Raw genomic sequence first — 27763 nt, forward strand, 5'->3', positions numbered from 1 at the left:
GGCAGGAGTCAGCTGCGAGGCAAAATGACACGTCAGGTGGTGCGTTACGCCAGAGTGTTATTGGAAACGTGCAGACAAATTGTGCAATATCCGCTCGGTGGAGGTGTTGCTTGTCCCTGGGTCTGGGTGGGTTACTATCGGTGTCAGAGCGTGAGCCTGTCACCGCAGCACTCTGCGTAGTCGACTGTGATCAAAGGGCACTCCAGCGTGGCTCGATAGGGCTGGAGACCGGAGCTGTTAGAGGATCAGTCCCTCCCACGGAGGTCCGCCAAAGCTTACCACCAGAGGCACCGCGAGCTAGTGGCTCTCACAGCCTACTCAGCACCACCCTCAAACTCCTTGCCGTTTATTGATTCCGTTCTGGCATCTACTACCGAACACTTAGCCCAGTGCCCTTGTAACCGGTAACCACGACGTTTGACCCTACATTTACCGTCTCTGACCTCTGACCCTTCACCTGCCGTCTGACCTTTGACCGTAGGGTCAGAGACGCACCTGCTGTCTCTGACCCTACACCTACCGCCTCTGACCCTACACCTGCCGCCTCTGACCTCTGACCTGTGTGCCTCCAGGACGAGAGCTCCGTGCAGCAGCTGATCGACACGTGCATCCAGGACGACGACAAGCTCTACCTGTGCGTCTCGTCGCCGACCATCAAGGACAAGCCGGTGCAGATCCGGCCGTGGAAGCTCTCCGACGCCGACTTTGTGCTGGACGCCTCGCTGCCGCTCGACCCGCGGAAGACGGTGTTCGTCGGTGGCGTTCCCCGTCCGCTGAAGGCCGGTACGTACCCTGCCCTGCTCTGTAAGTTAAGCAATCTTTGTCCTTCCCTGTTCTACATACTTCCCAGTTCCTTCCCTGTTGTAGTTGGGGAGGGGCTGAAAGTATGTGTCAGTCGGACCCCCGCGGAGAGTGTCATCAGAGCCAGCCTCCCCGGCCGGTGGCGGTGGTCGCCGGTTCCCCCCAGACGCGCTGAGATGAGCGATGAAGGCTGCTTACCGCCCCGCCGACGTCTCTGCCGCCCCCGCGCGGCGCCCAGCGTCGTTATCGGCCCCGCGGTGGTGGCGGCGGCGGACAGAGACTGATGGAGAGAGAGAGGAGAGGATAGTGGTGATGCTGGTGGTAGTGTATTGCTCTGGGACACTGCAGGAAGGGGCGGCGGCGCTGGATTTAGAGCTGCATCCGCTGAGCCGCCGCCGGCCGGCGGGTTGTCAATAGTTTCCTGTTTAGCGGCCCTTTAACCGACGTCACTGCCGCCCCTCCCCGCTCGGTCCCCTTTGTCCTCAGTGACCCGACGAGTGCCGTCTGCATACGCATTACCATTTACCACCTCTGACTAGAGCTGGTCGGCTTTAACGCCCGGCTTCTCTGACTCCGGTCGGCCGATTAGCGTTCGCTGTCGGCTGACACCCGCTCCGAGCGCTGGACACCGACCTCTCGGGCCGATCCGCTTCCCGCTCGACCTCGCGCCGCGAGTGTGACCCCGGCGCGGCGCGGCGGTGCGCAAATTTCGGCCCTGTTTCCGATGGCATATCGGTGGCCGATTTGCGGCCGGTCGTCTGCCGTTAGCGGTAATGCGTCGGTCCTTATGCGGCATGCAAATGACGGTCGGGAGGCACGTGTCTCGCGGTGTATCGCCGCACTGGGCTGGACCGGTGACCGGGGCAACAGCCGACCGACCGACCGACCGACCGACCGACCGACCGACCGACCGACCGACCGGCTGAGGACAGTTTCGGCAGCGGGCGTCACTGACCGCCGCAGGCGACAGAAACTAATGAGACCACTGAACGCGGTCGGGCCGCCTGTCAAACGCGGCGCCTGTGCGCGGTCCATTAGTGCCAGTATCGGCCGCGCTGCGCGCTCGTCGCCGCCGGCGTGCCGAACTCGGCGCCGGGTGACCGAGTTCGCAACTTCGACGGAATCGACGGCGGCTGTCGGTGTCGACGAGGACGACGGCCGCCGGCCGGCAGTTCGTCTGGATTGGTTCGTGATGCAGTTCGGGTGGGGATGGAGGGAGGGGTGGTGGGCTCCAGCCGGCGGCGACACGATGGATTGTATTAAAATCGCCCGGATGGAGGACGGGTGGCGCAACACATCCGACGTCGAGGGGCGCGGGGTGGCGGGGGCGCCAGCAGAGCGCAGGGCGGCGGTTAGTCAGGGGCTGGCGCACAGAGCCGGGTGGTACGGGACGGGGTGGCATGGGGGCCCGGGTGGAACAGGACGGGGATGACATAGCATAGGGGCCCGGCTGGTGCAAGGGTCGGAGTGGCGCAGAACTGCGTCGGATTGGCGCAGCAGTGGGGTGGTGGGAAGCACGAGGGAAAGCACAGGGGCCTGGCTGGAGGGTCAGGGTGACACAGGGCAGGGTAGAATGCCGCCTGATGCTGGCTCAGGGTGGCACCGAGGGCTGCTGGGGTGCGGTGACCTAGCCGCTGGGATATCGTGAATCCTCACCGCGCCCAGGGCTGGATTGGCGAGTCTGAATCACGCCCGTGTTGCGACACGCCTGGCGGGGCAGTTTGTACCGGCTCCCAGCGAAACAATGCGCTCGTATCGTACGCTCGACCGCCGGGATGCCGGCGTTTAAGCGCTGATGTTTGCGCGGCGGTGTATTATGGCATGTTGCATAACCCTCGCAGAGGACGGGTTGCGTAAACAGTGGTTAGGACGGCTATTATGACGTACTGATAGACTGACAGAATGGCGGGTAATTTAGCGCATCCGGTGAAATGCGGGACCTGTTTGGGGTTTTTACGATTGAATGCATCGCTCGACCTTCTATTCCATCTGTCGATGCTTTGTTTACTGGGGGCGTGTGCGCATCATCATGTGATGTTTTTGTCTCAATCCGCAGTGAAACTGTACGCATCATACTGGGCTATATTGGGCAGTGCGCACAGCGAAGCACTAACCTATCGTCAGGTTTACCTTGTTAAATTCGACAATATACCTTGGTAATTGGTATATCGTGACCGGAACGGGCATTGTCTATGGAAAGATAGCAGTGTGGGCTGTTTTACGTTGACGAAACGAACCAGCCTGACCTGACCTGACTTGACCTGAACTGATCTGACTAGTGCATATCCTTCTGTCCCCAGTGGAGCTGGTCGTGCTCATACGGCGGAGTGTGACCTGACCTGACCTGACCTGACCTGACCTCTGTCCTCCAGTGGAGCTGGCGATGATCATGGACCGCCTGTGCTGTGACCTGACCTGACCTGACCTGACCTTCTCTCCCGCAGTGGAGCTGGCGATGATCATGGACCGCCTGTGCTGTGACCTGACCTGACCTGACCTCTGTCCTCCAGTGGAGCTGGCGATGATCATGGACCGCCTGTGCTGTGACCTGACCTGACCTGACCTCTTTCCTCCCGCAGTGGAGCTGGCGATGATCATGGACCGCCTGTGCTGTGACCTGACCTGACCTGACCTGACCTTCTCTCCCGCAGTGGAGCTGGCGATGATCATGGACCGCCTGTACGGCAGCGTGTGACCTGACCTGACCTCTCTGTCCTCCCCCAGTGGAGCTGGCGATGATCATGGACCTCCTGTACGGCGGCGTGTGACCTGACCTGACCTGACCTCTGCCCCCAGTGGAGCTGGCGATGATCATGGACCACATGTGCTGTGACCTGACCTGACCTGACCTCTGTCCTCCCACAGTGGAGCTGGCGATGATCATGGACCGCCTGTGCTGTGACCTGACCTGACCTCTGCCCCGCAGTGGAGCTGGCGATGATCATGGACCGTCTGTATGGCGGCGTGTGTTACGCTGGCATTGACACGGACCCGGAGCTCAAGTACCCGAAGGGCGCCGGCCGCGTGGCCTTCAGTAACCAGCAGAGCTACATCGCCGCTATCAGCGCGCGCTTCGTGCAGCTGCAGCACGGCGACATCGACAAACGGGTCAGTTGGGCGGGGTCACCCTGGGTCACCCCGGGTCAGTGGTGGGTCAGCGGGGTCACAGAGTCGGGTGGGCAGGGTCACAGGAGAGGGGTCAGTGGCGGGGTCACAGAGTCAGGTGGGCAGGGTCACGGGAGGGCTCCGACGGGTCATTGTCTGGGGACTGCTAGGACTAACTGGATAGCTAGATCGGGAACTATAGCTCGGACGGCTAGATCTGATGGCTAGATCTCACGACTAGCCGACCATACGGTTAGCCGATGCATAGAAGGTGGATTATAACTGAGTAGTGAGTACATACTAACTCCTCACTCTTGACCAGGTAACTCGTCAGACCTTGGCTCACGACTTGGTCCACTCTCCAACATCAATTAGCGATGTTCGAACACCAGGTGTCATGGCGACCGGCTCCTCCGCGGTGTATTGATCATTGCACACCGCCCCCCGGGGGTGAGCACGGCGGGCGGGGCGGGGTCGGTAGATACGCCCTGTGGACTATGGACGGGTGTGGCACGTCACATCGGTGGTTCCCGGGGTGGGGAGGGGTGGGTTCCACCGGGTAGCGTGGATGGGTTTTGTGTGGTTACTGGGGTTAGCACTAGAATGTGACTCGTTGACGCGTTATGGCCTGCTGTAGGCAAGGGGAGGAGGGCCAGGCGGCTGACTAGGTCGAGCTTGCTCATGTTCTGACATGTGACGTGTGATGTGTGACGTGTGACGTGTATTAGTCTGTTCTGACGCTATCGGTTTATTTATTTGCGCGTGTCTCGTTACTCAGCGGGTGCTATTCTTGATGCTATGTTCCTGGCAATTGGTACTACATGGTATTCACAATAGCTGTGGCCTGTGGTCGGGGGGTCTGTTTAAGCCACATCCATGTAAAGCCGCAAAACGGTCTGTTTGTATCTGCGGTCATGTAGTAGTTTCCTGTCTTGTCTTACCCCGGTCTCCGGCCCAACCCCATGCTTAGGGTGCACAACCTAGCTGCTCTCATTAGTGCCCCTCCCCTTCCAGAGTAAATTATTCAGAATTGTGTTCTCACAGTCTTGTTCCGTTCGTAAACCAGCGCAGTTTGTGCCATCCCCTCCCTCTGTTCCTAACTGCGCCTTTGAGAACCTTCCCAGTTCCCATGATAACTCGCCTAGCTCCCCCTGTCCGTGCCTGGCGGCGCCTCTGACCATCGCCCGTTTCTCTTCCCAGGTGGAGGTGAAGCCCTACGTGCTCGATGACCAGATGTGCGACGAGTGCCAGGGCACGCGCTGTGCCGGCAAGTTTGCGCCCTTCTTCTGCGCCAACGTCACCTGTCTCCAGGTGAGAGAGCGGACAGAGGGAGGGAGAGAGAGAGAGAGAGAGAGAGGGGGGGGGGGGAGAGGAGTGTGGGTAGGCTCCACAGAGTTCTGCCCTGCTTAGAGGCCCAGAGATATTAATGTAGACTGGGAGGGCAGAGTAACATAACATCCCCTGCGTAGGGGTCATGAGCTCAATGGAGCTATCACAACGTTGAACGTGAATACTCGATTTGTTTGTTGAGGCATATTTTTGCTGATAACGGTATCGGAGTATTGTAGTGGGTTTGTTTTCCTCAGCTTTGCGCATTGTTGAGCTCATGTTTCCTGTTTGGAGAAGCTAGATAGGCTTTGTGCGGATAAAAATAGCATCGAGAGGCTCGAGAGCTATTGATTTTGTTCCACTCATTCAGTCATGAGTCCAGTGATAGGGTCATGGATGGGCGCACTGTGTCGCCCTCTATATCGCCCGCCCTATCCCTCCCTTCCCCGTTTCATGATCTGACTGTGCGTGTCCTGTGTCTGTCTGTTCCAGTACTACTGTGAGCACTGCTGGGCCACCATCCACTCCCGGCCGGGCCGCGAGTTCCACAAACCGCTGGTGAAGGAGGGGGCCGACCGGCCGCGCGCCGTCCCCTACCGCTGGTGCTAGGTGGCGCCACTGAGCCGCCGGCCAGAGGGCGCCCGCAGCGGCGGCCTGGCAGCACCGGCTAGTAGCTACTAGATCTAGCTACCAGCGGCTCGACTGGCGCCGGTAGTCAGCGACTGGCCGGGAGTCCGACCTGGCTCCGGCCGACAGTCGCCGCTTCTCTCTCTATCCTCGTATATCGCCTTCCTCCCCACTCTCTCCTGTTCTCCTCCTGTCCTCTGCACACCTCTGTCCCGTCTCCACTGCTCTGTCCAAAGCCCGTTGGCTCTCGCTCTCTTTCTCCTCTGCTCGTTAGAATAGACGTGTGTGCAGTTTTTCGGATGCGTGATCCGTGCCATAGTCGAGCAGGCGCGGACGGCGGCGCGGCGGGCTCCCGGCGGCGCGGCGGTGGCGGCGGCGCCATGTCCATTGACGTTTTATACATATATCTGTGACATATTACATAGTAGTTGTAGCAGCCAGGTAAGGTCCTGCCAGCGCTATTTCAGGCCGGCCGACACTTTGGATACCATTTTTTACCTTTTCACCGTTTTTGTATCGTCGCAATTGTAAATAGATTATGTACAAATCGCCGATATTTATACATCACTACGTGGGATTGAAATCGCATAGTTCCTCCTCCTTATTTTTGGGGTGGCGTTGTTTTGTATATGACGATGGCGCCGCGCGCGCTGGCCGCCCGGAGCGGCGTCCTGCTCCGCTTATCAATGTGACCGTGTTTTTACTGAGCCAACCGGCCGCCCCCGCCCCGCCGCCGCCGCCGCCGCCGCCGCCGCCCCCGCCGCCAGCGGCGTGGTCCTCGGCCCCGCCGCCGAGACCACGCCCCCGGCCGCGCGCCGCCGCCGTTTTCTATATTTATCCTCAATATTTGAAGTCAAGGGTCTGGGAATGGGGTATTGCCGCCGCGCGCGGTCAGAATTGTATAGTAGGAGGTTCATGTGATAACTGTATTTATCCCTTATTGTGATTCAATCTAATTTATGCAATTAATTTTCTAGTTCAGACATTTATAATTTTCGCATGTTATCATCATTTAACCAGTGAAGTGTAGCCGTAGTAATTCTCCCAGACTCGGTGCGTAATCTGTGTGCGTGTGACAGCTGCAGGTGGCCGCTGACGGCTCTGCGCGGGCGAGCGCGTTCAGTAGACGTGTTACGGCGTGACGTCACGTCAGTGTGATTGGCTAGATGTGATTGGCACGCGCCGCGCGGTCGGGCCGCCACGGCGGCCGCCGCCGCCCACCTTTCTCCGATGCGGGTCAGCATGTCAAAAGCCGCGGGGAGCACGGCACGGCCGGGAATCAAAACGGCAGTCGGGTGGCGCGGCCGGGCCGATGGCGGTGTTCCCCGGCCGGCCGGCCGCTCGGACTGAGTCCGCCGGCCGGCCGGGGTCGCCGCCGCCGGCCCGGCCGCCTCTTGTTGGCTAGGTGTAGGCGTGTGTGCGTGTGTTTGCGGTGTGCGCGGTGAGACACCCCCAGAGCGACGTGAGCCCCCCTGTCACAGTTGAGAAGCTCCATAACCCGGACCGGCTGAAGTACCGTCGGCAGCGGCGCGGACAGCGAGTCGGACAGCGGGCGCAGAGCATAATGACGCCGTCGATCGAGAGAGCGCGGCCCGCCGGCCCGACCACCGCTGTAGCGCTGTCCGCTCGCCCCCGCCCACCCCTTGCCGAGACGCTTGTTTTCAGGGTAGCAATACGTGGGCATTAATTTGTAGTTTATTTTTCTACTAGTGCCACGCGCGCCGGTCGGTGCATCGCGTGCCGACCGGCCGCGCCCGCCCACCCCGCTCCCCTCCTGTGTCTGTGGCAGGCTCGCTCGCGCGCGCCGCGCGGCCCACTCGATAGCGGCCGTGCTCCCGCGCCCCGCCGTCCCTCTGCGTGATGTGCAACCCGAGGCGTAGCCGTTGGGTTTTGTACAAAAATTAAAGGTGTCATTCATTTATTTTCCTAGTCCAAGTACACTGCTAGCAGCATGGTTTTATAGTATGATTTTAGCAAATCGGAAGTGATTTTATAACGCTTCATAATTAGGGCGCCGCTCGTCGTGCGCGGCGGTGTGTGTGTCGTTGGCGCGCGCGCGCGCGTGTACGGCGGGCGGGCCAGCTGGTCAGCCGCCGCCGCCGCCGCCACCGCCCAGCGAGCGTTTGTATTTCCATAGACGTCGACCGTGTTGTCCGTTGTTATGTTCCCGGCGCCCGTTGTCGGCGGACCGGCGGGCCGCGGCCGCCCGCCCCCGTCCCCGTCCCCGCCCCGGCGCCCGCCGTCTGGTGTGCATTTTCAGTCAGCTTAGTTTGCGCGTCGTTTTGTAATTGCGGTTTTCTAATTTTGTAGCGGCGCGCGCCGGCGGCGGTCGCGGGCGCTGGCTCGCCGAGTCGCTCGCGGCCCGCCGTCGCTACCCATTACACCTGTTCTGGGGACAGTTTACAGTTATTTTGTTGTGTCAGACGTTTTTATGTTTTGATAAATAATTACATAAATATCACAAGAGACAAGTGTTTTTGTCTGGTGGTGACGTGATGTGCTGGCGGCGAGAGAATGGATGAAGACTATGACGGCTGACAGTGGATCTTCTTGGGCGGGTGGGATACATACGACGGCTGGCCAATCCTAGCATGGCTGACGGCTGTGGCTTTCGGTGAAACAGTTGAGCGTGTAGCAATCGACAACTGTGGGAGCAATAGACTGCGGTACGAGTGCTCAGTCTGCGACAATGCGGCGGACAACTGTAAGCCGGACCCGCACTTGCCAATAAATCAGTACCAGCACCGAGCCGATAGAACTGACGCGTCACTTACTGATCGATTTTAATTCACACTTCTTGTGTGGGCCCATTCTCTGCTCTTGCGACTTTGGGCGAACGATGCGCATATCTACATGCATATGACGACCGAAGAGTTTTATGCTTTTTCCTGCGGCGCACACCAAACTTGAACAATGTAGGTAGGTAACAGCAAAACTGAGAGCAAACCATTTATATAACGCCTGTCAGGGCGAAGTAAGGCACACGGTTCAGTAGGTACTCAGTAGTGACGGAAGTCAAGATCTAACGACTTTATATTACATGCATGAGCCTGTTCTTGGGCTCTATCTGTTCCACATTAGCAAATGCTTAGCTAATTTCGGAATCATGCAATGAAAAGTTTTTAACATGAATAAACTTGCATTAATTCAAACATAATCATACGAACAAACGATACTCGCTCCGTCCCACGCCTCCCACCCCACCACGCCTCCTCTCCTCCCCTCCAGTCGCCACGTCTTCGTCCAGCTCAGCAGATTCTGCGTCGGTAAGCGCCGCCAGTCGCCTGAGGCGCCAGTTTACGGGAGGCGTCCCCACGGTTTATGGGCCCGCCACGAGCGCGCCGGGCTATCACCGCCGCCGACTAAGCTGTCGAGATGAAAGCGCTGCGACCGCAGCTCGCCAGCAAGCTGCGTTTGACGCGCCGAGCCGCTGCCAGCTGGGCGTAACACGTTTTTAGTGGAGAGAGCTCGGCCAAATTGGAAAACCAGCTCGAAAAATACCGGCCCATCTAAGAAAAGCGAAACATTCCAACCATTTCAACGTAACATTTCTTGCACATGTTGCATGATCTTCAAGAATGCAACACATCCTCCCTACCAGACGCTTTCTCATGTCGCAATGCCGGACACCAGTCTCCAGAAATTTGGTGCTAAAACTCACTCTTTCGCCATATCAACCGCATCCACAGAAAACGTTTGTATTTGAAACTGGCAACCCTGCGAGATGAACATGATAAGTGTGGCACCACAACACGGCATATCACAAATCTGGCAGCCCCGACAGTGCCGGGTCGGGTACAGCGTCACGGAACGTGGTAGGGAGCCGTCACGGAGCGTGTCACGTCGATCATCACGAAACGTGTCACGGCGATCGTCACGGCCGACACATCCGGTCGGTTGGATAGTTAAATGTGGTGTCTAGCTTACACGGGAATGCCTTTTCGCGCGTACAGGGGGAATGCCAAGCCCACGCAGTGGGCACTAGGCAGCCACAGGCTGGAATGTCATCCATCGGCCCCGTCCGCGTTCGAAAATGATCGTTCAACACACAACAAACGAACTCCACAACCGCGGCGGTCGACACAGGCGCGATCAGTCACTGACAATATCAGTATGGTTAGCACAGCGTTCCATTAGCCCAGCGTCAGCCCCAGTAAGCCCAAATGCCCAGCAGGCTCGCCCGATGCCCAAAACCTCGCTCCTTTGTATTGATTATCGGTGGCACCGTCCCGCGGACAGCCCTTTAGAATCCCCGCCGTACCAATGGTCTCCTCCTGCCGGTGGCGGGTTGATCCGTCGCCAGATCTCGCCTCTAACTTATCACGCCACTGAGCAGCGGTAAAACACGGCACCCTCCCTTGCCACAATCTTTCCTCATCTCTCCCTGTCTTCAGCACCCTCGCCCGCGTCCCACATCCTCTCTCCCGCTCCAGAGACCAACAACGACCACTGGCTTCTCTCCTGGGATCAGTGGCCGGCGACTCACTCACCCAGTGTGCTCAGAAAAGCCTGTAGTTCCTTCACCTGGGCGGTCAGCCGCTCCTTCAGGGTGTGGTTGGTCGTCTTGGCAAGTTTGTCTTTCATCACCTGAGGGGTCAGAGACGGGCATAGGTTAGCCGGCGCAGAACCGGCTATATTCGGCAAGTGGTTGCTGAATCCTGTCTGACATGCTTATTTAGCACAATCAATGAGAGCACAGAAAGTGCCCACAGTCTTTCCAACCAGAGCTTGGCGAAACTTCGAACAAGGCAAACATCAACTACTGAAATATAGACATCAGAATGCTTTAACCACCCGATGAACGTTTGCATTACAAAATGCAGCAATTCAAAAGTTACAGTATCGTTTTGGCATGGCGTCCGGGATAACTTTAGAGTATGATGACACAAATGATCACAACGTACGCGTTTCTTCAAAAAGGCATTTATGTCAGATCAGGGTCCAGCGAATGTAAGAGCATATAAGCACCGGTTCAACGCCCGCCAAAATAGGCGAAAGATAATCGGATATAGCCGGAACAAACCAGATGAAATCATACAAAAAGGAAAGAAAAAAGAAACTGGTAGCTTATCTCGACTCACGGACCCAAAACACGCCCCCGAGGACCGAGGAGACACATGGAACGTGTCTCACGTCTCATACTGATATATTCTGAATAGGTTACTAGTCGGAACAGGAATGCCTCCAGCGACTCCTTCCAGACTGCTACTCTGCGAGGTTAGCTCTAGCGAAGTCTACTTTATCAAAGTACCATGTAACCCTACCAGCCGTTCAAACGGTGCCGGATCTGGGAGCCGCGGGGGGCAGCCTCGCGGTGCCCGCGGCACTGGGAACCGACTATTTTAACTGGGCGCCCAGCTGAGCCGGGGACTGCCGGGGCGGGACGGCCCACCGCCCGGCACCTGTGGTCTGGGCGAATGTCCGGGTGTGCGGGGTACGATAGGTACGGGTGACATCTTCCACCACCTGTGACAGGGGACTGAATTTTTACCTAACAACTCAGTGTGGGGGTGACACCGGGGTCTGACGTGTAAGGCGTATGCGTGTTGTTCGTCAATCTCACGGGCCAATCCTGCCTTCCTTCACATAGCGACACTCTGCGTGCCTTCACCACTACGTCCGTGTGTTTTGCCGCCTCTGTTCTCACCTGTATGTTGACCCTGCAGCCGGGAACGTTGTGCAGTATCCGGATGTGCTTGTCGCCAGTCGTCAGCAGGTAGCGACTGGTCGGATCGAACAGCATACAGGTGATCGGACCTGTCGAGACGGGGGACGGCGCGGTCAGTGATGGTACACAACGAGCGGCGCATTCATGTTAAAAGAAGTATAAACGACGACTTTTGACGAAAACCTCGAGTTCGGCGAACACAAATGTCAGTTACGCCATGATAGTCATATACAAAATATCAGTAGATAGAGAAACCAGTGAGACAGCCGCCCAGTAATGGACGACTGAGGTTCGGGGGGGGGGGGGCGAGCATTAGATGGGAAGGATCAAGGAAATATAATATATCGTTATAAGTCAGAGCAGCACGCTGCGAACTGTATTCACAAGAGTAGGGGGAATCAGTGATGGGCGCTCAAATGACGATGGGTGCGAGGGGTGGTATACTGTGACAAATCACCATCCTCTGGCGTCTCGGGTCCCTGCAGCCAACTACAGCAGAGGCAGGGCTCCCTGCTGACCCACTTGCCCAACATACTATCCGGCCTCCCGCGGCGCACGACCCCACTCCCCACCCTGCCCACAATCCGGGGCACACGCTGTCCCTTCCCATCCCATGCTGCTCCTCTCCACTCACTACTGTGCAGCGCCGCGAGCGTGGCCATCATGTCTCCGGTCTCTGCCGAGAAGAGTTGGACGTCCGAGCGGGCGCCGACGGCCACCGTACAGCCGTCGGGGGAGAGGGCCACGCGTGAGGCCGGGCCCGACTCTCCGCCGCCGCAGGGAGCCGACTGGATCAGCTGCGGATCCTGACCGATCCGGTACTCGACTGTGTGGGAGGAGGGGGCTGCGTCAGTCGGGAGGTCCTGGCTGGTACGATGCTTTATAGCAGCAGTGGGAGATGTGTCGATTGAAGCCAGCAGTTGTGAGTGGCTCCCGATTAGAAACTCCGATTAGAATAAAGACAAAAAGTTGCCAGATCTGTACTCTACAGCTGTAAGGGAGTTGCTCTCCCAACCAAGGCATTAGACCATTTGCTTAAACCTACTACTTAATGAAAAGGAAATACCGGGACCCGGGGGCCTTGTGCACGAACCGCAGTAAGACAACGCACTGAGACGCCACACAACGCCAACTACTATCCACACAAAAATCGCGGCGAATGACAATACATCGACAATATTAGCTGCAAAAGGACGCAACATGTGTCAAACATAAGCAACAGCTGTTCTAATGACATGCATCCCAATCGTCTTATCGTATAGTGAATGGGTTTCAGGACGCCTCGGCCGGCGACAAAGACCATTTGGCGCACCCAATCGTCTTAGTTATGAAATCTGGTTATATTATTCACTGGCATCACAGTAAGCAGCTATCGGCGTCATACTACATACCCCTCGGCCCACCCGTGCAACTGACCGTTGGTGTTGAAGAGCTTCCAGGTGCCGTCTCGGCTCACGGTCACCATGCGGAAGCTGTCGGGGGTGGCGCTGAGGTCCAGCACGCCAGACGTGTGGCCCTTCAGCTCGAACGCCCGGCTCAGCTTGTCAAAGTCGCCCGAGCGCGTGAAGGCCACCTCCCACACCTTGACGTCCGGCGTGAACCCTGAGAGACGGACGGTGGTCAAAGGTAGGTAGGTGTAGCGACCAGAGGTGGAGCCCAGGAGAGGCCGGGCGTAAACACGTCATGCCATTAGAGCTACGAGCTTATCGGTCTTCACTTTCAATCGAATATCGCGAAATCATTCGACACATTATAGGATAACAATAAATCGCGAACTAACATCCAACCACAACTAATCGAGCGAGACCTTTCTATGCATGCGCGCAGCTACCGACCCCACGTCCTAGCCAATACATTTTTTTCATTAAAGAAATTACTACCCTTTCAATGGCTCTTTCAGACTTCCGTCACACACCACATAACCTTACCCTCCTACCATCTAACTCCACTGCCCTACCTCCATCCCCTCTGTCCCATCCTGTACCTGCCGACATGATGAAGCGTCCACAGGGCGATATGCGCGCGGCGTGCACGGGCGCCTGGCGGGTGTCGGTGGAGGCCAGGACGCCGCCACGCAGGTCAAACACGGTCAGACGGCCCCGCTCTGAGCAGCACATGACGTAGTGGCCGGCGCTGTGACGCTGCTCCGCCGAGCCGCCGTTACTGGAGATGCCACTGCCCACCAGCGGGTCGTCGTCCAGCTGCGGCCGAGACATAGGAGCGTCATTGTGGTGGATGGCAAATGACACAGGTCCATATAATAGGTGCAAGCTGCAAACAGTGCAAGAAGAACCAGTACTGTCAGTTGTCATAAACGGTAATACAGTTAGAAAATGTCTTTTGGTAAAGACAGCGTAAGTGGAGAAGGTATAAAAATGAGGAGATTTCACTACTCTTGAAAGCCGGATCTCCATTCTCCAATGCTTAGCTGATTTTACCCCCTCCCCTCCCATATTATCCTAACCTGATCGGCTTCGCCGTTCCTGATTTTCACTAACCTTTCGAAATCCACAAGCATTGTTCCAATTCATACACTCAGCAGCAGATTGCAGCCGCACAACTGCGAAAGGAACATTAGCCCTAGCAGCCATGTACCCAGCTCAGTCTGAGGCCCCAGTATCAGCTACTAGCCGGTGCTGCCAGGCTGCCGCCACAAGCGCCCTCTGGCCGGCGGCTCAGTGGCGCCACCTAGCACCAGCGGTAGGGGACGGCGCGCGGCCGGTCGGCCCCCTCCTTCACCAGCGGTTTGTGGAACTCGCGGCCCGGACGGGAGTGGATCGTGGCCCGGCCGGCCGACATCGCCATTTCTACGCTCACCTTATCGAACGTGACGGCCACCTGCGGGTTGCCGAGCGTGCCGTCCGACTTTTTGCTCAGCTTGTAGACCTGTAGCCGGTTCTCGTTGTGTTTGGCGCACAGCAGCGCATGGTTATCGGGACTCCAGCTCACGCCGGTGGCGTGGTCAAATTCGACGTTCACGCGCGTCGACTTGTGCTCCCGCTCAGAGAAATGGCGTGTCTGCCACAGCAGTACGCTCCGATCTGTCCTCAGAGTGGGGGGGGGGGGGGTGAACAAGTGGAGGTGGGCAGGGTGGTCAGCATTTGGGTTCCTATGATTTCTTATCATTCTTAGTGTTCAGATTTGGTGCACTTTGACCCTGAAGTGCAGAGATCAGGGACTTCAGTAAATACGCTGTCCACTATAATGGCATCAATACATGGTATTCAGAAGAGCTCAGGTGGCTCACTCTCACTATAACACCGTCTTACACTAACTCATGAAGAAAACCCAGTAGGTAACAATGATAAAAGTGGCTACCAATGCATGCATTTTTACCAGCACATTGTGACAGAAGACACTCACCCATGGAACATGATGCCAAATATTTGCCATTTGGACTGAAGCTCATGTCCAGAACATTGTCATTGTGACCCTTCAAGGAAGATAACAGCCAGGGGTGGCTGAACTTTGACTTGTTGTCTCGATGAGGAGGAACCTTGTCTGCCTTCTTCTTCGATTTGCTGACATTGGATGTCACTTTGTCAGCATCACCCTTGTCAAGTGGAACTGCAGGGAAAACTGTGATTAACATTGTGACCTTCAGTGATAAAAACAGTAAGTTCAAGTTAAAAGTAATGATGCAGTGTAAACAGCATACAAAACATCTAACCCGAACTCTCACACTGTTCCAAGCAGTCAGGCAACAATACAAGTTGTGACTGTAAATTGCAGTTTGAATTGTAATTGGATTGGTATTTGATACCAACCAATCCCAATTACAGGCACATCAGCTAATCCATTGCAATTGAGAATTAAATATTGATCTGAATCCAAATCTGTCAATACCTAACTGCTCACTTTTCAGTGTTTCAATGCTTAAAAATGTCTGAAATGGGTAAATATCAGGAGTGGAGAATTAGTTGTTTTGGGGGTGCTCGAGCACCCCCTGAAATCCAAGTCACCATATTATAGTGCTTCAGGGGTGCTTAAATTATGTCTAAGACACAAATTGCTTTGCATAAGCTGCAAGGAGAGTGATGCTGCTGGGAAAACGTGCCCAAAGGTGCTATTCCACGCACGGATTCGACACTTTCATTCGCCAGGTGGCAGAAAAGCACCCCCTGGGATTTTGACAATTCTCCGCCCCTGGTAAGTATTAAGTTCAAGACTTACCTGGGGGGTCATCCTGCTCCACAGGTGACACCGGTGACGCCTTCTTAGAAAAATATATAATTATCACAATTCCCGAGATGACCGTAATGAAGATTGGACTGAGAGCGAGGATTCCTGACACATCCATGATGTACACTTGGATTATTTTAGAGAACCAGTAAAGTTGCAATGCTTGTTCCTATTTTAATTTTTTATTTTTGCAAAAGAACCGCAGAATATATTCCAGAAATATCCAAAGAAATGGGCAGCTCCAATCCAAATCCAAATCCGTCAACGTCGAGCTCGCTCGTCGCCGGTGTTGTTTACGTGGGTGCGCCAGTCTTGCCGCTAAATGAAATATTTGTTCACTTTTTACGCTGTAAGCAATCGTCAGCGAAAAATGCCTTTACAGACGAATCAGCTCACTAGTTTTGCGAAACGACAAATCATTGTCAATTGCTTTCCTGACAACAGGACCAATTAAAAACTCACAGATCATACTAGCGGCATAGGGGCATTGGGCTGCTGATGATGCATGGGCAGTCTTTCAATCGGCGAAATATTTTGGACGAAGTATGGGAATGCATTTTTTAGCCATTTTCTTCAATCGCTACCTATATCCTTGGCTTTTTTAGTTGTAAAATTACGTATACTTGATGGTGTCTTGATCTGGTATAAGCATTCAATCTATAAATTATATTAATAAAAGCTTAGCTCAGTGCTGATAAAATTGTCAATTAGAAACCAGAAGTAAGAATTAAGCTATTTTAAGAATGAAACAAGAATAGACGTAGTTTAATATTTAACAATAGCTCATTAATCTTGAGAGATGAACCCAGCTTATTTTCTTGCTTTCAGTCAGGAACATCAATGTTGCATCAGCTTGCACTATCCGATCAAAAATATGCATTATGATTAGCCAGCATCAAAGATGACAAATTTACAGTAAGAGGCTAAATCTCCCCTCATTGGCCCATTCGTGTCTTTTGTGTATCATTGTTTTAGGAAATGTTCCAAGTGATCAATATTTAAAAACCCAGGCCCTTGCTGGCCAAGGTGAAGAAGGGGGCAGATGCTGCTGCCCCCCATGGGGTCTGTTTGCGATAGCTTGGCCAAGTTTGGCACACACCGGCGATAGGGTTGAAACTTGTCTGGTCACTGACCTATGATGTCATAGGAAACTTCTACAGTCATGGTCCTAAATTGACAAATTTGCAATGCCAATGCCCCCAGTGCCAGAGGTGCTTTCACAGGGAGATGTAACTTACCTGACCTAGTGTCCTCCAGAGGTTTCACTACTTCTGTATACCTGGTAATTATCATTGTTGTACCTATGTACTTATAACTATAAGTTCCTGTGAAGTGAATTTCCCCTTGGTTGCCATTCTCTTCCTCCCTCCCTCTCTCCCTCTCCCTCTCTCCGGTCTCCCTCTCTCTCTCTCTCTCTCTCTCTCTCTCTCTCGCGCTCTCTCTCTGAGTTTCGTACCTAACGGTTACGGTGCACACGCTCATTTTTCCCCGCGACGCTCTAGCTTCATTAGGGGCGAAACGGCGAGGGGGATCGTACCCCCCCCCCCCGGACGAGACATGTGTACTAGTCACTAGAAATTAGAAAACCAATAGGTCCGGACTCCCGGAGAGGTTTAATGCCATACCATAGTAGGTAAATGACCAACTATGTTTCATCCAGTTAAATATGTCCAACCAAACAGTGAAGTGGGCTGTGGTGTACAGGCTTGGTCTTTCATAGGAGCACACCAGGGCCAGGGGTTTCAACTTAGGTTGAATTGTCTGGCATACAGAGGCCCCTTTACTTTAACCTTCCTGCTAATGGTCATGTAGCCGGAAGTGCAACCATTTGTAACGTTTGTTTTATTCTTTTCTAACATGTCTGTTTTCTTGGCAGGCTCTACTACGTACCTAGTTGGAGTTTTTATAACAATGTCCGCTGAAATGCAAGCTGAAGAGCTGGAGGTTTTAAGGTCCATATATGAAGGAGACCCATCTTATATTGAAGTTGATGAGAAGACCTTTCAGTACAAGGTAATCAATTCATTTTTATTCAGGTATTTGCCAACCATGCTTCATCATTTTGTTACAGGTTTTATTGTATTTCTAGGACCATTTTAGCTATTTGTTACTGTTCAGCCAAGTGTATTAAGGTATTAACTTCAATGCAAGTTTTGTAATGTCAACAAAACATTTGTGAAGTTTGGATTAATGGCAGGTGGAGATAAAGTGTTGACCTCGCTGCTCTTTTTGATCGCCGCGGTCATATTGTGTTTGTCTTGTCTGTCCTTTTTCAACATGTGCCCTTTTCCAATAACCTGTTTTATGAAACAGGTTAAGCAGTGCTCAAATATGAATATTTACATTATATTACATTACTCTTTCTAACTGATTTCAGTATGGGGAAGACGGTGACATTAAATCATTTCTGGTGGAAGTAAAGTGGACTGAAAATTACCCTGATGAACTACCCAACATCAACCTTGATGCTTTCTATAACAAACACATGTAAGTACCCCTAACTCCTTGGCATTTGCTTGTCCTTCTACTTTGCTGTTGATTCTGACTCGTTGAAACTGAAACTATTTAATAAAAAAAACTTTGTGTTTGCCAGAGACTATTACAGTATATCAATTGGGTAGCAACATCAGCTCTGTATGGTATTTTTAAAGCATCTTTTCTGTTTTGAATATGATTAGAGGCAGAGTGCATCTGCTGCACCCTAGCCAGAATACATCTCTTTTTGTCCTTATTTGCACGCTCCCCAAGTGACCACCGTGTACGGGGCGCCGTCAGCCTGCCGGCGGTGAAGGAGCACGTGGTGGACCAGGTGCGCCAGCAGGCGGACACCATGCTCGGCATGTCGATGACGTTCACCCTGTTCGAGTGGGTGAAGGAGAGCGTGACCGAGCTGATGGCGGAGCAGACGGCCGCGCCGCCCGTCAGCCAGGCCACTGAGGAGGTGGAGCAGCTCACCATCACGCAGGTGGGCGTCCAGTGGAGAGGAGGGCGGTCCCGTAGCTCAGTTGGAAGAGCGTTGGACTCCGCGTGGTGAGAGCACGCAGTCTCTGTTATAACAGTCCGGGTTCGAAGCGCGACGGGCGCTTGACATTTATGGGCCTCCTGACAGGTATGGTTGCGGTTGGTGGCAGGCCGTAGCCAGGCGAAGTCGGTGAGGGGACCGGCCGTGCGCGGCTATGTGCGCACGTAAAACTTTGGACTCTAAATTCTGCCATAGAACTGGAATTGCGCGATCGGAGGGTAGAGGGCAGGGTCACCGCAACAAGCTCCGCTTAGCGGTGGCTCTGTCCTTGTGAATCCTTTCTATCAAAAGGCTCGGACTAAATTTATAAAAAAGGGTAGCACGTGGCGAGGTCCGCGTGTCCTCAGAGTACTCTGACACGCAATGGGAGAGTAGACAATAGCTTAGTGCGGACAGGATTATTGTATGTGATGCGATATGTTTTTGAAACGTTTCGTGTTGTATTAGACACGTGATAAAGAATTGACTTAGTTGTATGAGCTACAACGGTTGGTGACACTCCGATTTGAGCCGTTTTAGAAGTTGCTGTTGATAATCAAGATGGCGCTGTTCACATGCAGATTCGTGAGAACGTAATAGACTTGTGCTATTGGTCTCAAGGTAAGGGTCCCAGCGGCCAGTAGTTTGGATGCGATTAATAACCTACCTTTTGCCCCACTCGGACAGATTGGAGTGTACTCGATCCGAGTCTCACAGTCGAGTCGGTCTGACAACCGACAGCCGTCAGTCTGACAGGGGATATTCCGGACGCGTTTAAACTACTGGTCGCTGCAACCCTTATCTTGAGACCAAGAGTACCTATGTTACCCGTTGATCCGCTCTCAGAGTGTAAAGGGGAGGTTAAGGTATTTTAGTTACGACTGACGAGTATGCATAATGCATATTGCATACACGACAGCCGCCTCCTCTGAGTGTGAGCTTCTCTGATCGCCAGGAGGGCGGCGGCGTCAAGAAGGAGAAGAAGGAGCAGCTGTCCAAGCAGCAGAAGCGACGCGCCTGGGACCGCGCGCAGGTGGGCGGCGGCGGCGAGCGCGCCCGCGGCTGGGACTGGGTGGACATCATCCGACACCTGTCCCAGACGGCGCCCAGCTAACGGCGGGCCGTCCACCGGGCCGTCCTGGGCTCCCCTACCGTCCCCGCTCACACTCACAGAGAGACCGACTAGCCAGGCCCCTACCGTCCCCGCTCACACTCAGAGAAACCGGCTAGCCAGTCCCACGTGACACCAAACGACGATATTTCGATCGGGTATTGATGTGGCCAGAGCTTTAGCGGAGGCTTGTCGAAGCAACGACTATTTTCTACTAGAGTTCGTCCCGGGTTGGTGGCGTTTCAGGTGTGGGAAACATATATTTCTGACCACAAATCGTCAGATGGTAAGAGTTTCGGCGATTGTTTCACCTTCTGGCAAAAGAGACAAACTGAGTGCTTTTGTGACCACATTGAATAACGATGGGAAGCGGGCGGCACCGGCGCTGTGGGATCCAAATGTGATGCAAAGTGTTGTTGTGTGTAGTGTTGTTTTCATTGGTAGTGAACTGACGGGTCAGAGGCGCTGTCATACGTGCTTGCGTGACGAGAAGCAGCGCCGAAGAGGTATCTGGAAGCATGGTTTGCCAACTAGGAACAATGTTGTCACTCGGGACGGGCTCGTTGTCAGGCTCCGTTTCCATCGTTTGTCTGTTCCGGTATTGCATCCGGTTTGTTCCATCTGCCTTCAGATCCTAACGACCTCCTTCAGTTGCTTTAGTTGCCTGGTTTTCGCTAAAGGATGCGTTGAATCGCACGTCGAAGATTTGTCATTCTTCCTCCTATTGATTGCCGAGATTCGGGTAAAAGATTGGTTTTTCGTCTGCATTTTGTTTTGAGACTTTCTGGTTTCTCCTAATACCTTCTGCTCATACTTCTTCCCAGCAATCATATACATTTTTCACTTCTAAAAAAATGTATACACTCATCACTACTTGCTGGAGCATATTTTTCGACACATGCTGCCCGACCCTCCGGCTTTCTGCGACGTAATAAACTGTAGTGTTGCACAATGATCGACCATGAAAGGTTTCGCTGTCTTCCGGCTCATAATTCGCCAAGAGCAACTCAATGCTTTTACCGGGATTTTAAGCTCTCTGCTATTATAGTATTTGCCACGGTGACTATATTTGCATTTTTCGAGATGATACGCTGATCACGATTGCTGACAATACATATGGTGATACTTGTTAGTACTTGCTTGCTTTGTTCGTAACCTAAGATCCAACGACGTTGTTCTGCGATGTCATACACCGATTGTATGATGGTTGACAACATTGGCGGCCTGTTATTTGATTTTTTACGTTGATATTTTTTAGCAACATCGTAGGTATACCTAGTTCTCTGGCAATGTTTGGAAAATCGTTGAATATTTTTATGTTTTATATATAACGATAAAAATTAACACCCTAAGCAACATCGTCTTGTCGCTCTTTATCAGTATCCTAAATCAAGGCCTCACGTGATAATTCAGGTTCGATCAATTAAAAACCCAGTTTTGATTTAATCATGGTGCGTGCGAACTTCAGCGCATCAGTTGTTTCAACAAAACCCGCAATACCCATGAAATATGGGACAGGAAATGATCTCCATTGACTGGTGCACTTTCTTCCACAAGACGGACGTAATCGCCACACTTCGCCAGCATCCATCCGTTGAAAGACGCCGCCACGATTCCAGTTCGACCGCTTGACCCGGCACAGAGCCGAAGCACCAGCGTGAACAAATCGTCACCGGGTGATCACCACTCATTGTCCCCAGCCGCACGACATGATGCTGCAACGCGACTCTGAATCACCGTCACTGCATTGTGATATCGGGCCGTGACATAGTCTCGTTCGGACGGCTTTTGGCGCGGCCCAACACCCGCCGCATTCGTCAAAGTCACGCCGTTTTGGCGCGACTGCAACAGGGGGGGGGGCGGTGTCGTAATTTGTTACGTCGCCCGGTACAAATGTGCGTAGTCAGAACTGTACGGTGGCTCATGATGTGTGCTTTCACCGTTCCGTAAGGAGTGTCCCAAACTTGCCAGGAGTGGGCTCGTAGATACTTAGGTACTGCAAGCTCTGTTCTTACATGTACGTACATATGTACAGTGTATAGTGTACAGTACTAAGGCACTTCAATTACTTGCAATCATGGGGTTAAACCGTCTTTTTTTTTGCCCCAAACTGGGACATTGCTTTGGTACGTAGGCACCGCCGAAAGGCAGTTCATTTACATCGCATTGACAATTCGTTAGATTTTTTTTTTTAATATTGAAGGGAGCAGTTAATTCCATGCTTAACCCTCGCTTTTGTGCGGCGTTTTACAGAGTATAACATGGTATAACGTTTAGGGGGAGGGGATCGGGTGGACCCCCTTTGCCGTTCGGCCCCTGATCGAGCTAGAGCTTTGCGGAAACAACGAGCGTGCTGCCCTGGACGAGAGGAAGGCAATTATATCAAATTTTAAGGTCCTAGGTCATTGGTTGACCTTCCAGGTCAGGTCAATGACCCAAAAAGTTGGGAAAATCGGGACCTGCTAGAATTTCGGAAAGTAAAGCTGTTGTGTTCTTTTGGGGTGCTGATGACCAATTTCATGTTAGTTTTTTATCACAGACGATGTCTTGATGCATTTAGGCCAGGTCGATAATTCGTAATTCCATGCGTAATTCTCTGAAGCTGTATCAGTTTCACAGTATTCATGAAATGAGTATAATAGAATTAGAGTTGCAAAATTTGCCTACCGCACTACCGGCATGCCGGTAATTTTTCACTGCCGCAGGTTTTTTCGTGGTATCTGGCATGTCTTGCCGGTAGCATGACGGTATTTTTGATTTCGCACAAAAAATATATCAGCATATGATTCAAACTTTGCACACTAAGAGGCTATTAAATTGTAATAACAGCAATCTTAGCCACTGCAAAATACATTTAATTGCCAAAATGTGGCATCTCATGTAGGGGTAAGCCAAAATCAAGAATGCAGGTTTTTTAGTAGGTATGCCGGTAATTTGGCGGTTTTTTTTGCTTGGGCGTGGTAGCATGCCGGTATCCCAGAAAATTTTTGTGGGGCGGGGCGGTGCCGGTAGCAGCCCAACTTTGCAACTCTAAATAGAATGTTGTTCTCACTCCATGAATGAGTATGATACCCGCAAACCCAAAACCCGCAGACTCGCAACCCGCATGCGAGGTCCAGTGTGGGGCGGCCTTGAGAATCGCTTCTATTATAATCTATAGTAGCTGGCACATTGGTAACTTTTTGGTCGCCACACAGTTGTCGTCATTCCATTCAGCAAAGCGGTAGCCTTCCGACACTTTCCGAATTTCCACACAGTCTTCTTGGTCACGCCAGTTGTCCGGCTGCCCAGAGGCCCACACGTATCCGTCACTGATCGTGACGGCCCTGCCGCCCGGTCCGCGGAAGACGCCCTCCTCGGCGCTGTCGGTGATGCCCAGCCAGATGTTCTCGTGGCCTGCCAGGCCGGCGACGCACAGGTTCTCTGTTCGGGAGCGGGGCACGGCCAGGTGCGCGTGCAGCGCCAGGCAGTCCCGCTCGGCCTGGGCGTGGTTCACTTGTGTGGACAGCCGACTGTAGCACTGTCCGGCGCACGGTATGAAGTTGCCAGGGCAGGTGTTCCGGCAGCCCTGTTCAAAAGACGGACACATGGACTGGTTAGTTCACGAGGACCTTACCTTTATACAAATAACTTGATTCCAAAACTATCCTTTTTTAACCCGACCGCAGCATGCATCGCCGGTGCCGTTGCAAAGGCCATAACCTGATCTATATTATCTATTCGCAACCCACTGGTCTTTTTATTGAGAACTAGTTGTCAACATTTAAGTGCATTTTGTTCCGATATTGATCATTTGGGAGAAATCATTACGCTTTAGGCATGTCAATCTGCTCGGAAGTCGGTGCAGCAAAAGAAGGTAAACCAGAGAACAGTATAACTCAGGCGGTTGTTTGGCCAAAGTTCAAACACAGACAGTTAGGTCTCACCTGAGGTTCGTGAGTGGAGTCGTGTTGGTCTAGAGCTGCTGCGACGACCTCTGCAATAATCTCACGCAGACCGGTCACCTGCAGTGTGACTCCGGGGTCACTCACTGAGACCGAGGGCTCACCCAGTCCGATAGCCGGTGAGGCGCTAGACGGGCAGAGAATCGCTGCGGCCACACACGCGACCATGAGGGCCCCACTGGAGAACGTCATCGTGAATGGTGCGAACTTGGAAAAGCGGGGCGACAATGGCGTGATGTGATCGGAAAGGACAGTGAGACAGCTGAGAGAACCCTCTCGAACCCTCGCGACACAGCTGTCGACTGTCTGTGCTGGTGCACGCTGCTCGGTTATTATAAGTCATTTGCTGGGGAAGTTGGTGCGATGGTTTTGCAAATGAGCCGATAGTTTATACGGCCGTAGATGGTCTACGTTCAGTGTAAGCAAACTTGCTTCAAGGAATGTTTCTGCTGGGTGAAAAAACCAAACCCCAAGTTGTACATCATTATCTGGACTTGGAGATCTGGTTGGGATCACGCTGTTTTAAATGGCTGGTAGTCCGTGACAACATGGCACATAAATATCATACAAAATGTCCACGTGACCGTCTAAACATGCGCCAGGGCGAGACAGGGGTTTTATACCCGCTTCACAGGGGTTAACTTTATCAACCGATCGGCAGCCTGATAGTTTTCAACATTCAATACTTTTCATAATCGAGTGCCATCGTGGAAAGTCAATAGGGTTGCCCAACGTTTCCATCGTGACCGTCCAGTGGCGTCGTGGTCCATGTGCAAACATTACGCACCCGGCTGACGGGTATTCAGGCCGGGCGGCCTGAGCGAGCCAGCGCGGCGCCGTTCCATGTTGCGAGATCTCGCGCATAATAGAGCCGCGGCCGCGTGTCAAACGGGCGGGGATGACACCGCGATCTGAGTAAATCGAGAACGGTATTTTCGGGTGGTTGGCCACGACAGTAAATGACAGTGACCTTGAGAAAAGGGAGAGTATGGGAGCCATCAGGCAGAGCGGTTGTGTAGGCTCAACTGGTAGATTAGCATGCGTCCAATGAAGCCTCTGGATTTTCCACTCGCGAACGGCGGCATACCACTGTTGAAACACTCCCCTTCACCCCGGCTTAGGGGCCCGGCAAGCGGCGATAGTACGGTGATAAACCTTCATTGCTCGTATATTCATAAACCATGTCGACCATGCCATACACTACATGAGCATTTGGAGTTCAACTCACTCCCCAGTAAGGAAGCATGTAAGGTTTTATTTTGCAACTCGGTTCTCTCTTTTTTATCCATCTGAACAAATAACGGGAAAGAATTGGGTAGTGACTAGTGAGACGATATAAGACAATGTGGAGATTGTCCAAAAGCTGATGGAATCTGATTCTCCTTTCATATCGCCCGCCGTGGCGATAATGGAGCATAAAACGTCCACGCAAGTTTTTCCTCCAATATCTGAAAAGATCACAATTTTCCTCAAACTTAGGATCTACATAATCCTTCCGTATGTGTTTCCAAGTTGCGTCCGGTCAGACCGTACCAATTTATATCACCTATCAAAAGAAACGATTGAAGTCAGATGAAGATTGGAAGATAGGTAGAAACACAATGGCGGACTATACGATATGCGAATCTAGTTGCAGAATAAATAATTATTGCAGGTTCGTAACTGACAGTGTTCTCTGTTTATTGCATTTGCGACGCTGTATAGGTACCGGCAACGGTTGCTCTCTGGAGGCAAAAAGAAACATAACCCCGGGTCAACTCAGACACACCACACACCATCGTAAAGAGGTGCGATGTTGTATCTCTTTCTATGTAATGAGCACACACAGAAAAATATTGACACCGTTAGCGGTGTAATTGCACAGTACATATCTGAGCACTTGAGGAAAGTTAATTTAGTCCCTTCCCCGCTTAAATTACTCGCGCTTCCAAATGAACACCAGGAAGAAGGTAATAGAACACTGTTAGGAGGGTTGGGTGTTTTACTACATGTAGCAAAACACCCAACCCTCCTAACAGTGTTCTATTACCTTCTTCCTGGTGTTCATTTGGAAGCGCGAGTAATTTAAGCGGGGAAGGGACTAAATTAACTTTCCTCAAGTGCTCAGATATGTACTGTGCAATTACACCGCTAACGGTGTTAATATTTTTCTGTGTGCAGAAGGCGATTTGTAAAGGCAAGATCGGGAAGGTTGACTTTGGATGACGTGTAACCCATAATAACCGCAAATATCTTAACTGCAAAATCTTCCATTTAACTGTTTGACCATCTTTCGCGGGCGCCGCCTGCCGCCCGTCATTACATATGTGACCGGGGGGGGGGGGGGGCAGTGGGATGTGCCCCGGGAGACCCCAGTAGGATGGGCGAATATGAAACTCCTCGCGCGCCGAGCTAGAAGTTCGGACCACTATCCCGGCGTTAAATAGGACAGATTAGGTTACAGTTCGTGGGAAAATTAAAACGAAAGGTTCGTTTTTTTTTAATTGGATATGCTAAAATAAAAACCACTCTACGTAATTATCACCTTATTTCTTAATTCATGGTGAAATTTTCAATAGTACCAGGTACACGGTTAAAATTTGCGCTTTAGGTACACATTGGAATAGGGAAGGAAGTATGAGAAAGAACGGTCAAGATAACTATATGTAAAATTCGGTAGAATCATTTTATTCATTAGACCTGACGATCAGGCAGGTATCGAATGTGCATCGAGGTCATCCTAAGCCGTTGGTGATTGTGACGCGGCTCGCATCGCCTGTTAGAATCTTTTTTTCTTCTTCACGAATCACGATGGCACCCAATTCCATCCACGTGCGGGCGCTGCTCACGTCACCGACCAGCTGCTTAATAAGCATGCAGCCATTGCTTGCGATTGCAGACACACTGGCGCGGCCGTGGATACACAACGAAATGGCCCGTCGCGAAAGCGCGCGAGAGTGAAGATAGTCGCTGACATGCCGCCACTTGTCATCGGCCAAGCGTTAACATTAGTCACGAGGCTGCGCGTGCTCATGTGTTCCAGTCATGGGCTCGGCGGTATGGAAACATTATAGCGCAGTTGTCAGCGGGCCAGTGGCGGCATCCCGTTCCCGGAAGAGATGCCGATCAACAATCAAGATACGTCCGGTTCTCTTCGTTTTCTGATTGTCGGATTGTGGTGGTGACGCTTGACTGAGTTCACGGTGGTTTGTTCGGCCTTTCGGCGGTGCAGTGCATGGCGGAGCTTAGCAGCCGGAATACGAGTCAGTCCTTCTTTAGGTTAAGAGAGAGAAAAAGGGAGGGAGATAGAGGCGAGAGAGAGAGAGAGAGAGAGAGAGAGAGAGAGAGAGAGAGAGAGAGAGAGAGAGAGAGAGAGAGAAGGGAGAAAGAGGATAGGAGAGGGATACTTGTGTAAAGAATGAGTCTTGTGGACAGAATAGTGAGAAGACAAAACTATCAAATATTTAAGCGAGGAGACCTACTGCCGACGAAGAGGAGAGGCATAGGCGCGGGAGCCGGGGGGGCAGTGGGGGCAGCTTGCCCCCCCCCCCAACTCTGGGGCCGTGGGGGCGGTGCCCCCACAGCTTTGAGACGGAATACCACATTTTTTTTGCAGATGTTTTCTTTTTTGTTGAAAAAGCCGAGGGGCGAAAAATAAGTGGCCTAAAACCGGTGAGAAAACTAGATTTGGGGGTACCCTAGGTTAATCTCTATTATGGTGTGCCCCCCCCCCCCCCAGTCGGAAAGTAGTTCCCGCGCCCCTGAGGAGAGGAGCTAACTGAGTCCTCACTCTCAGCCGAGCGGGACACACCGGCCAGCTCGGCCCTGACCTGGCGCTGAAGGTGTGTGGTGTGCCGAGTGGCTGGTCAGCTCGGCCGCCGAACGGAGAGCGGCTTCAAGTGTCGCCTGATCATCTGCAGCTGAATGGTGCCGTGTCAAGTGGGGGGCTCGCTCCACCCATGGATGATAGAGCAAACCAGCGCGTACCGCTTCTCGTGAGGTCAGGGGATCAGACG

The 27763-nt window shown here is 52.8% G+C and overlaps 4 protein-coding genes across 7 annotated transcripts in view; 2 read left to right on the plus strand and 2 right to left on the minus strand.

Moving 5' to 3' along the window:
* LOC122386998 (cytoplasmic polyadenylation element-binding protein 2-like) overlaps positions 1-8330 on the plus strand; it is a 60080-nt gene extending 51750 nt beyond the window's left edge. The window contains exons 6-9 of the mRNA XM_043376776.1: positions 573-783; positions 3728-3909; positions 5107-5217; positions 5728-8330. Coding sequence (XP_043232711.1) covers positions 573-783; positions 3728-3909; positions 5107-5217; positions 5728-5844 — 621 coding nt within the window. The 3' untranslated portion in view covers positions 5845-8330. The remainder of the gene's footprint in view (positions 1-572; positions 784-3727; positions 3910-5106; positions 5218-5727) is intronic.
* A 1216-nt stretch (positions 8331-9546) lies between these two features.
* LOC122387000 (transducin beta-like protein 2) lies at positions 9547-16231 on the minus strand. 2 transcript variants are annotated; one of them, XM_043376780.1, is made up of 8 exons: positions 15704-16231; positions 14894-15097; positions 14348-14571; positions 13515-13731; positions 12947-13132; positions 12165-12356; positions 11510-11619; positions 9547-10449 (listed from the first exon to the last, which is right to left on the minus strand). In XM_043376780.1, exons 1-8 carry the CDS (start codon positions 15828-15830, stop codon positions 10345-10347), a joined length of 1365 nt encoding a protein of 454 aa, XP_043232715.1. In that variant the 5' UTR covers positions 15831-16231; the 3' UTR covers positions 9547-10344. The 2 variants fall into 2 exon arrangements, with proteins under 2 accessions (XP_043232715.1, XP_043232713.1); XM_043376778.1 differs by having other exon boundaries at positions 14894-15109; positions 15704-16001.
* LOC122387002 (RWD domain-containing protein 4-like) lies at positions 16180-20959 on the plus strand. 3 transcript variants are annotated; one of them, XM_043376784.1, is made up of 5 exons: positions 16180-16255; positions 17589-17725; positions 18090-18199; positions 18488-18677; positions 19669-20959. In XM_043376784.1, the coding sequence occupies exons 2-5, from the start codon at positions 17624-17626 to the stop codon at positions 19825-19827; spliced, it is 561 nt and encodes a 186-aa protein (XP_043232719.1). In that variant the 5' UTR covers positions 16180-16255; positions 17589-17623; the 3' UTR covers positions 19828-20959. The 3 variants fall into 3 exon arrangements, with proteins under 3 accessions (XP_043232719.1, XP_043232717.1, XP_043232718.1); XM_043376782.1 differs by having other exon boundaries at positions 16200-16255; positions 18488-18683; positions 19672-20959; XM_043376783.1 differs by lacking the exon at positions 16180-16255 and adding an exon at positions 16956-16994 and having other exon boundaries at positions 18488-18683; positions 19672-20959.
* Positions 20879-24074, minus strand: LOC122387001 (lectin BRA-3-like). The gene is made up of 2 exons (XM_043376781.1): positions 23751-24074; positions 20879-23392 (listed from the first exon to the last, which is right to left on the minus strand). The coding sequence occupies exons 1-2, from the start codon at positions 23958-23960 to the stop codon at positions 22979-22981; spliced, it is 624 nt and encodes a 207-aa protein (XP_043232716.1). The 5' UTR covers positions 23961-24074; the 3' UTR covers positions 20879-22978.
* Positions 24075-27763: the final 3689 nt, after the last annotated feature.

Source organism: Amphibalanus amphitrite, unplaced genomic scaffold (assembly GCF_019059575.1).
Source record: "Amphibalanus amphitrite isolate SeventyFive unplaced genomic scaffold, NRLGWU_Aamphi_draft 000270F_arrow, whole genome shotgun sequence".
Classification (NCBI taxonomy): domain Eukaryota; kingdom Metazoa; phylum Arthropoda; class Thecostraca; order Balanomorpha; family Balanidae; genus Amphibalanus; species Amphibalanus amphitrite.

Bases quoted from the DNA above. Each gene is read 5' to 3' on its own strand.
- LOC122387001 (XM_043376781.1), bottom strand. From the start codon at position 23,960: ATGACGTTCTCCAGTGGGGCCCTCATGGTCGCGTGTGTGGCCGCAGCG. The intron at 23,393-23,750 runs GTGAGACCTAAC...TCTTTTGAACAG, and splicing joins ACTCCACTCACGAACCTCAG to GGCTGCCGGAACACCTGCCC.
- LOC122387002 (XM_043376782.1), top strand. From the start codon at position 17,624: ATGTCCGCTGAAATGCAAGCTGAAGAGCTGGAGGTTTTAAGGTCCATA. The intron at 17,726-18,089 runs GTAATCAATTCA...AACTGATTTCAG, and splicing joins AGAAGACCTTTCAGTACAAG to TATGGGGAAGACGGTGACAT. The intron at 18,684-19,671 runs GTCCAGTGGAGA...GATCGCCAGGAG, and splicing joins TCACCATCACGCAGGTGGGC to GGCGGCGGCGTCAAGAAGGA.
- LOC122387000 (XM_043376778.1), bottom strand. From the start codon at position 15,830: ATGGATGTGTCAGGAATCCTCGCTCTCAGTCCAATCTTCATTACGGTC. The intron at 15,110-15,703 runs GTAAGTCTTGAA...TGTTAATCACAG, and splicing joins GGAGCAGGATGACCCCCCAG to TTTTCCCTGCAGTTCCACTT. The intron at 13,133-13,514 runs GTACAGGATGGG...TCCGTCTCTCAG, and splicing joins ACGCTTCATCATGTCGGCAG to GGTTCACGCCGGACGTCAAG.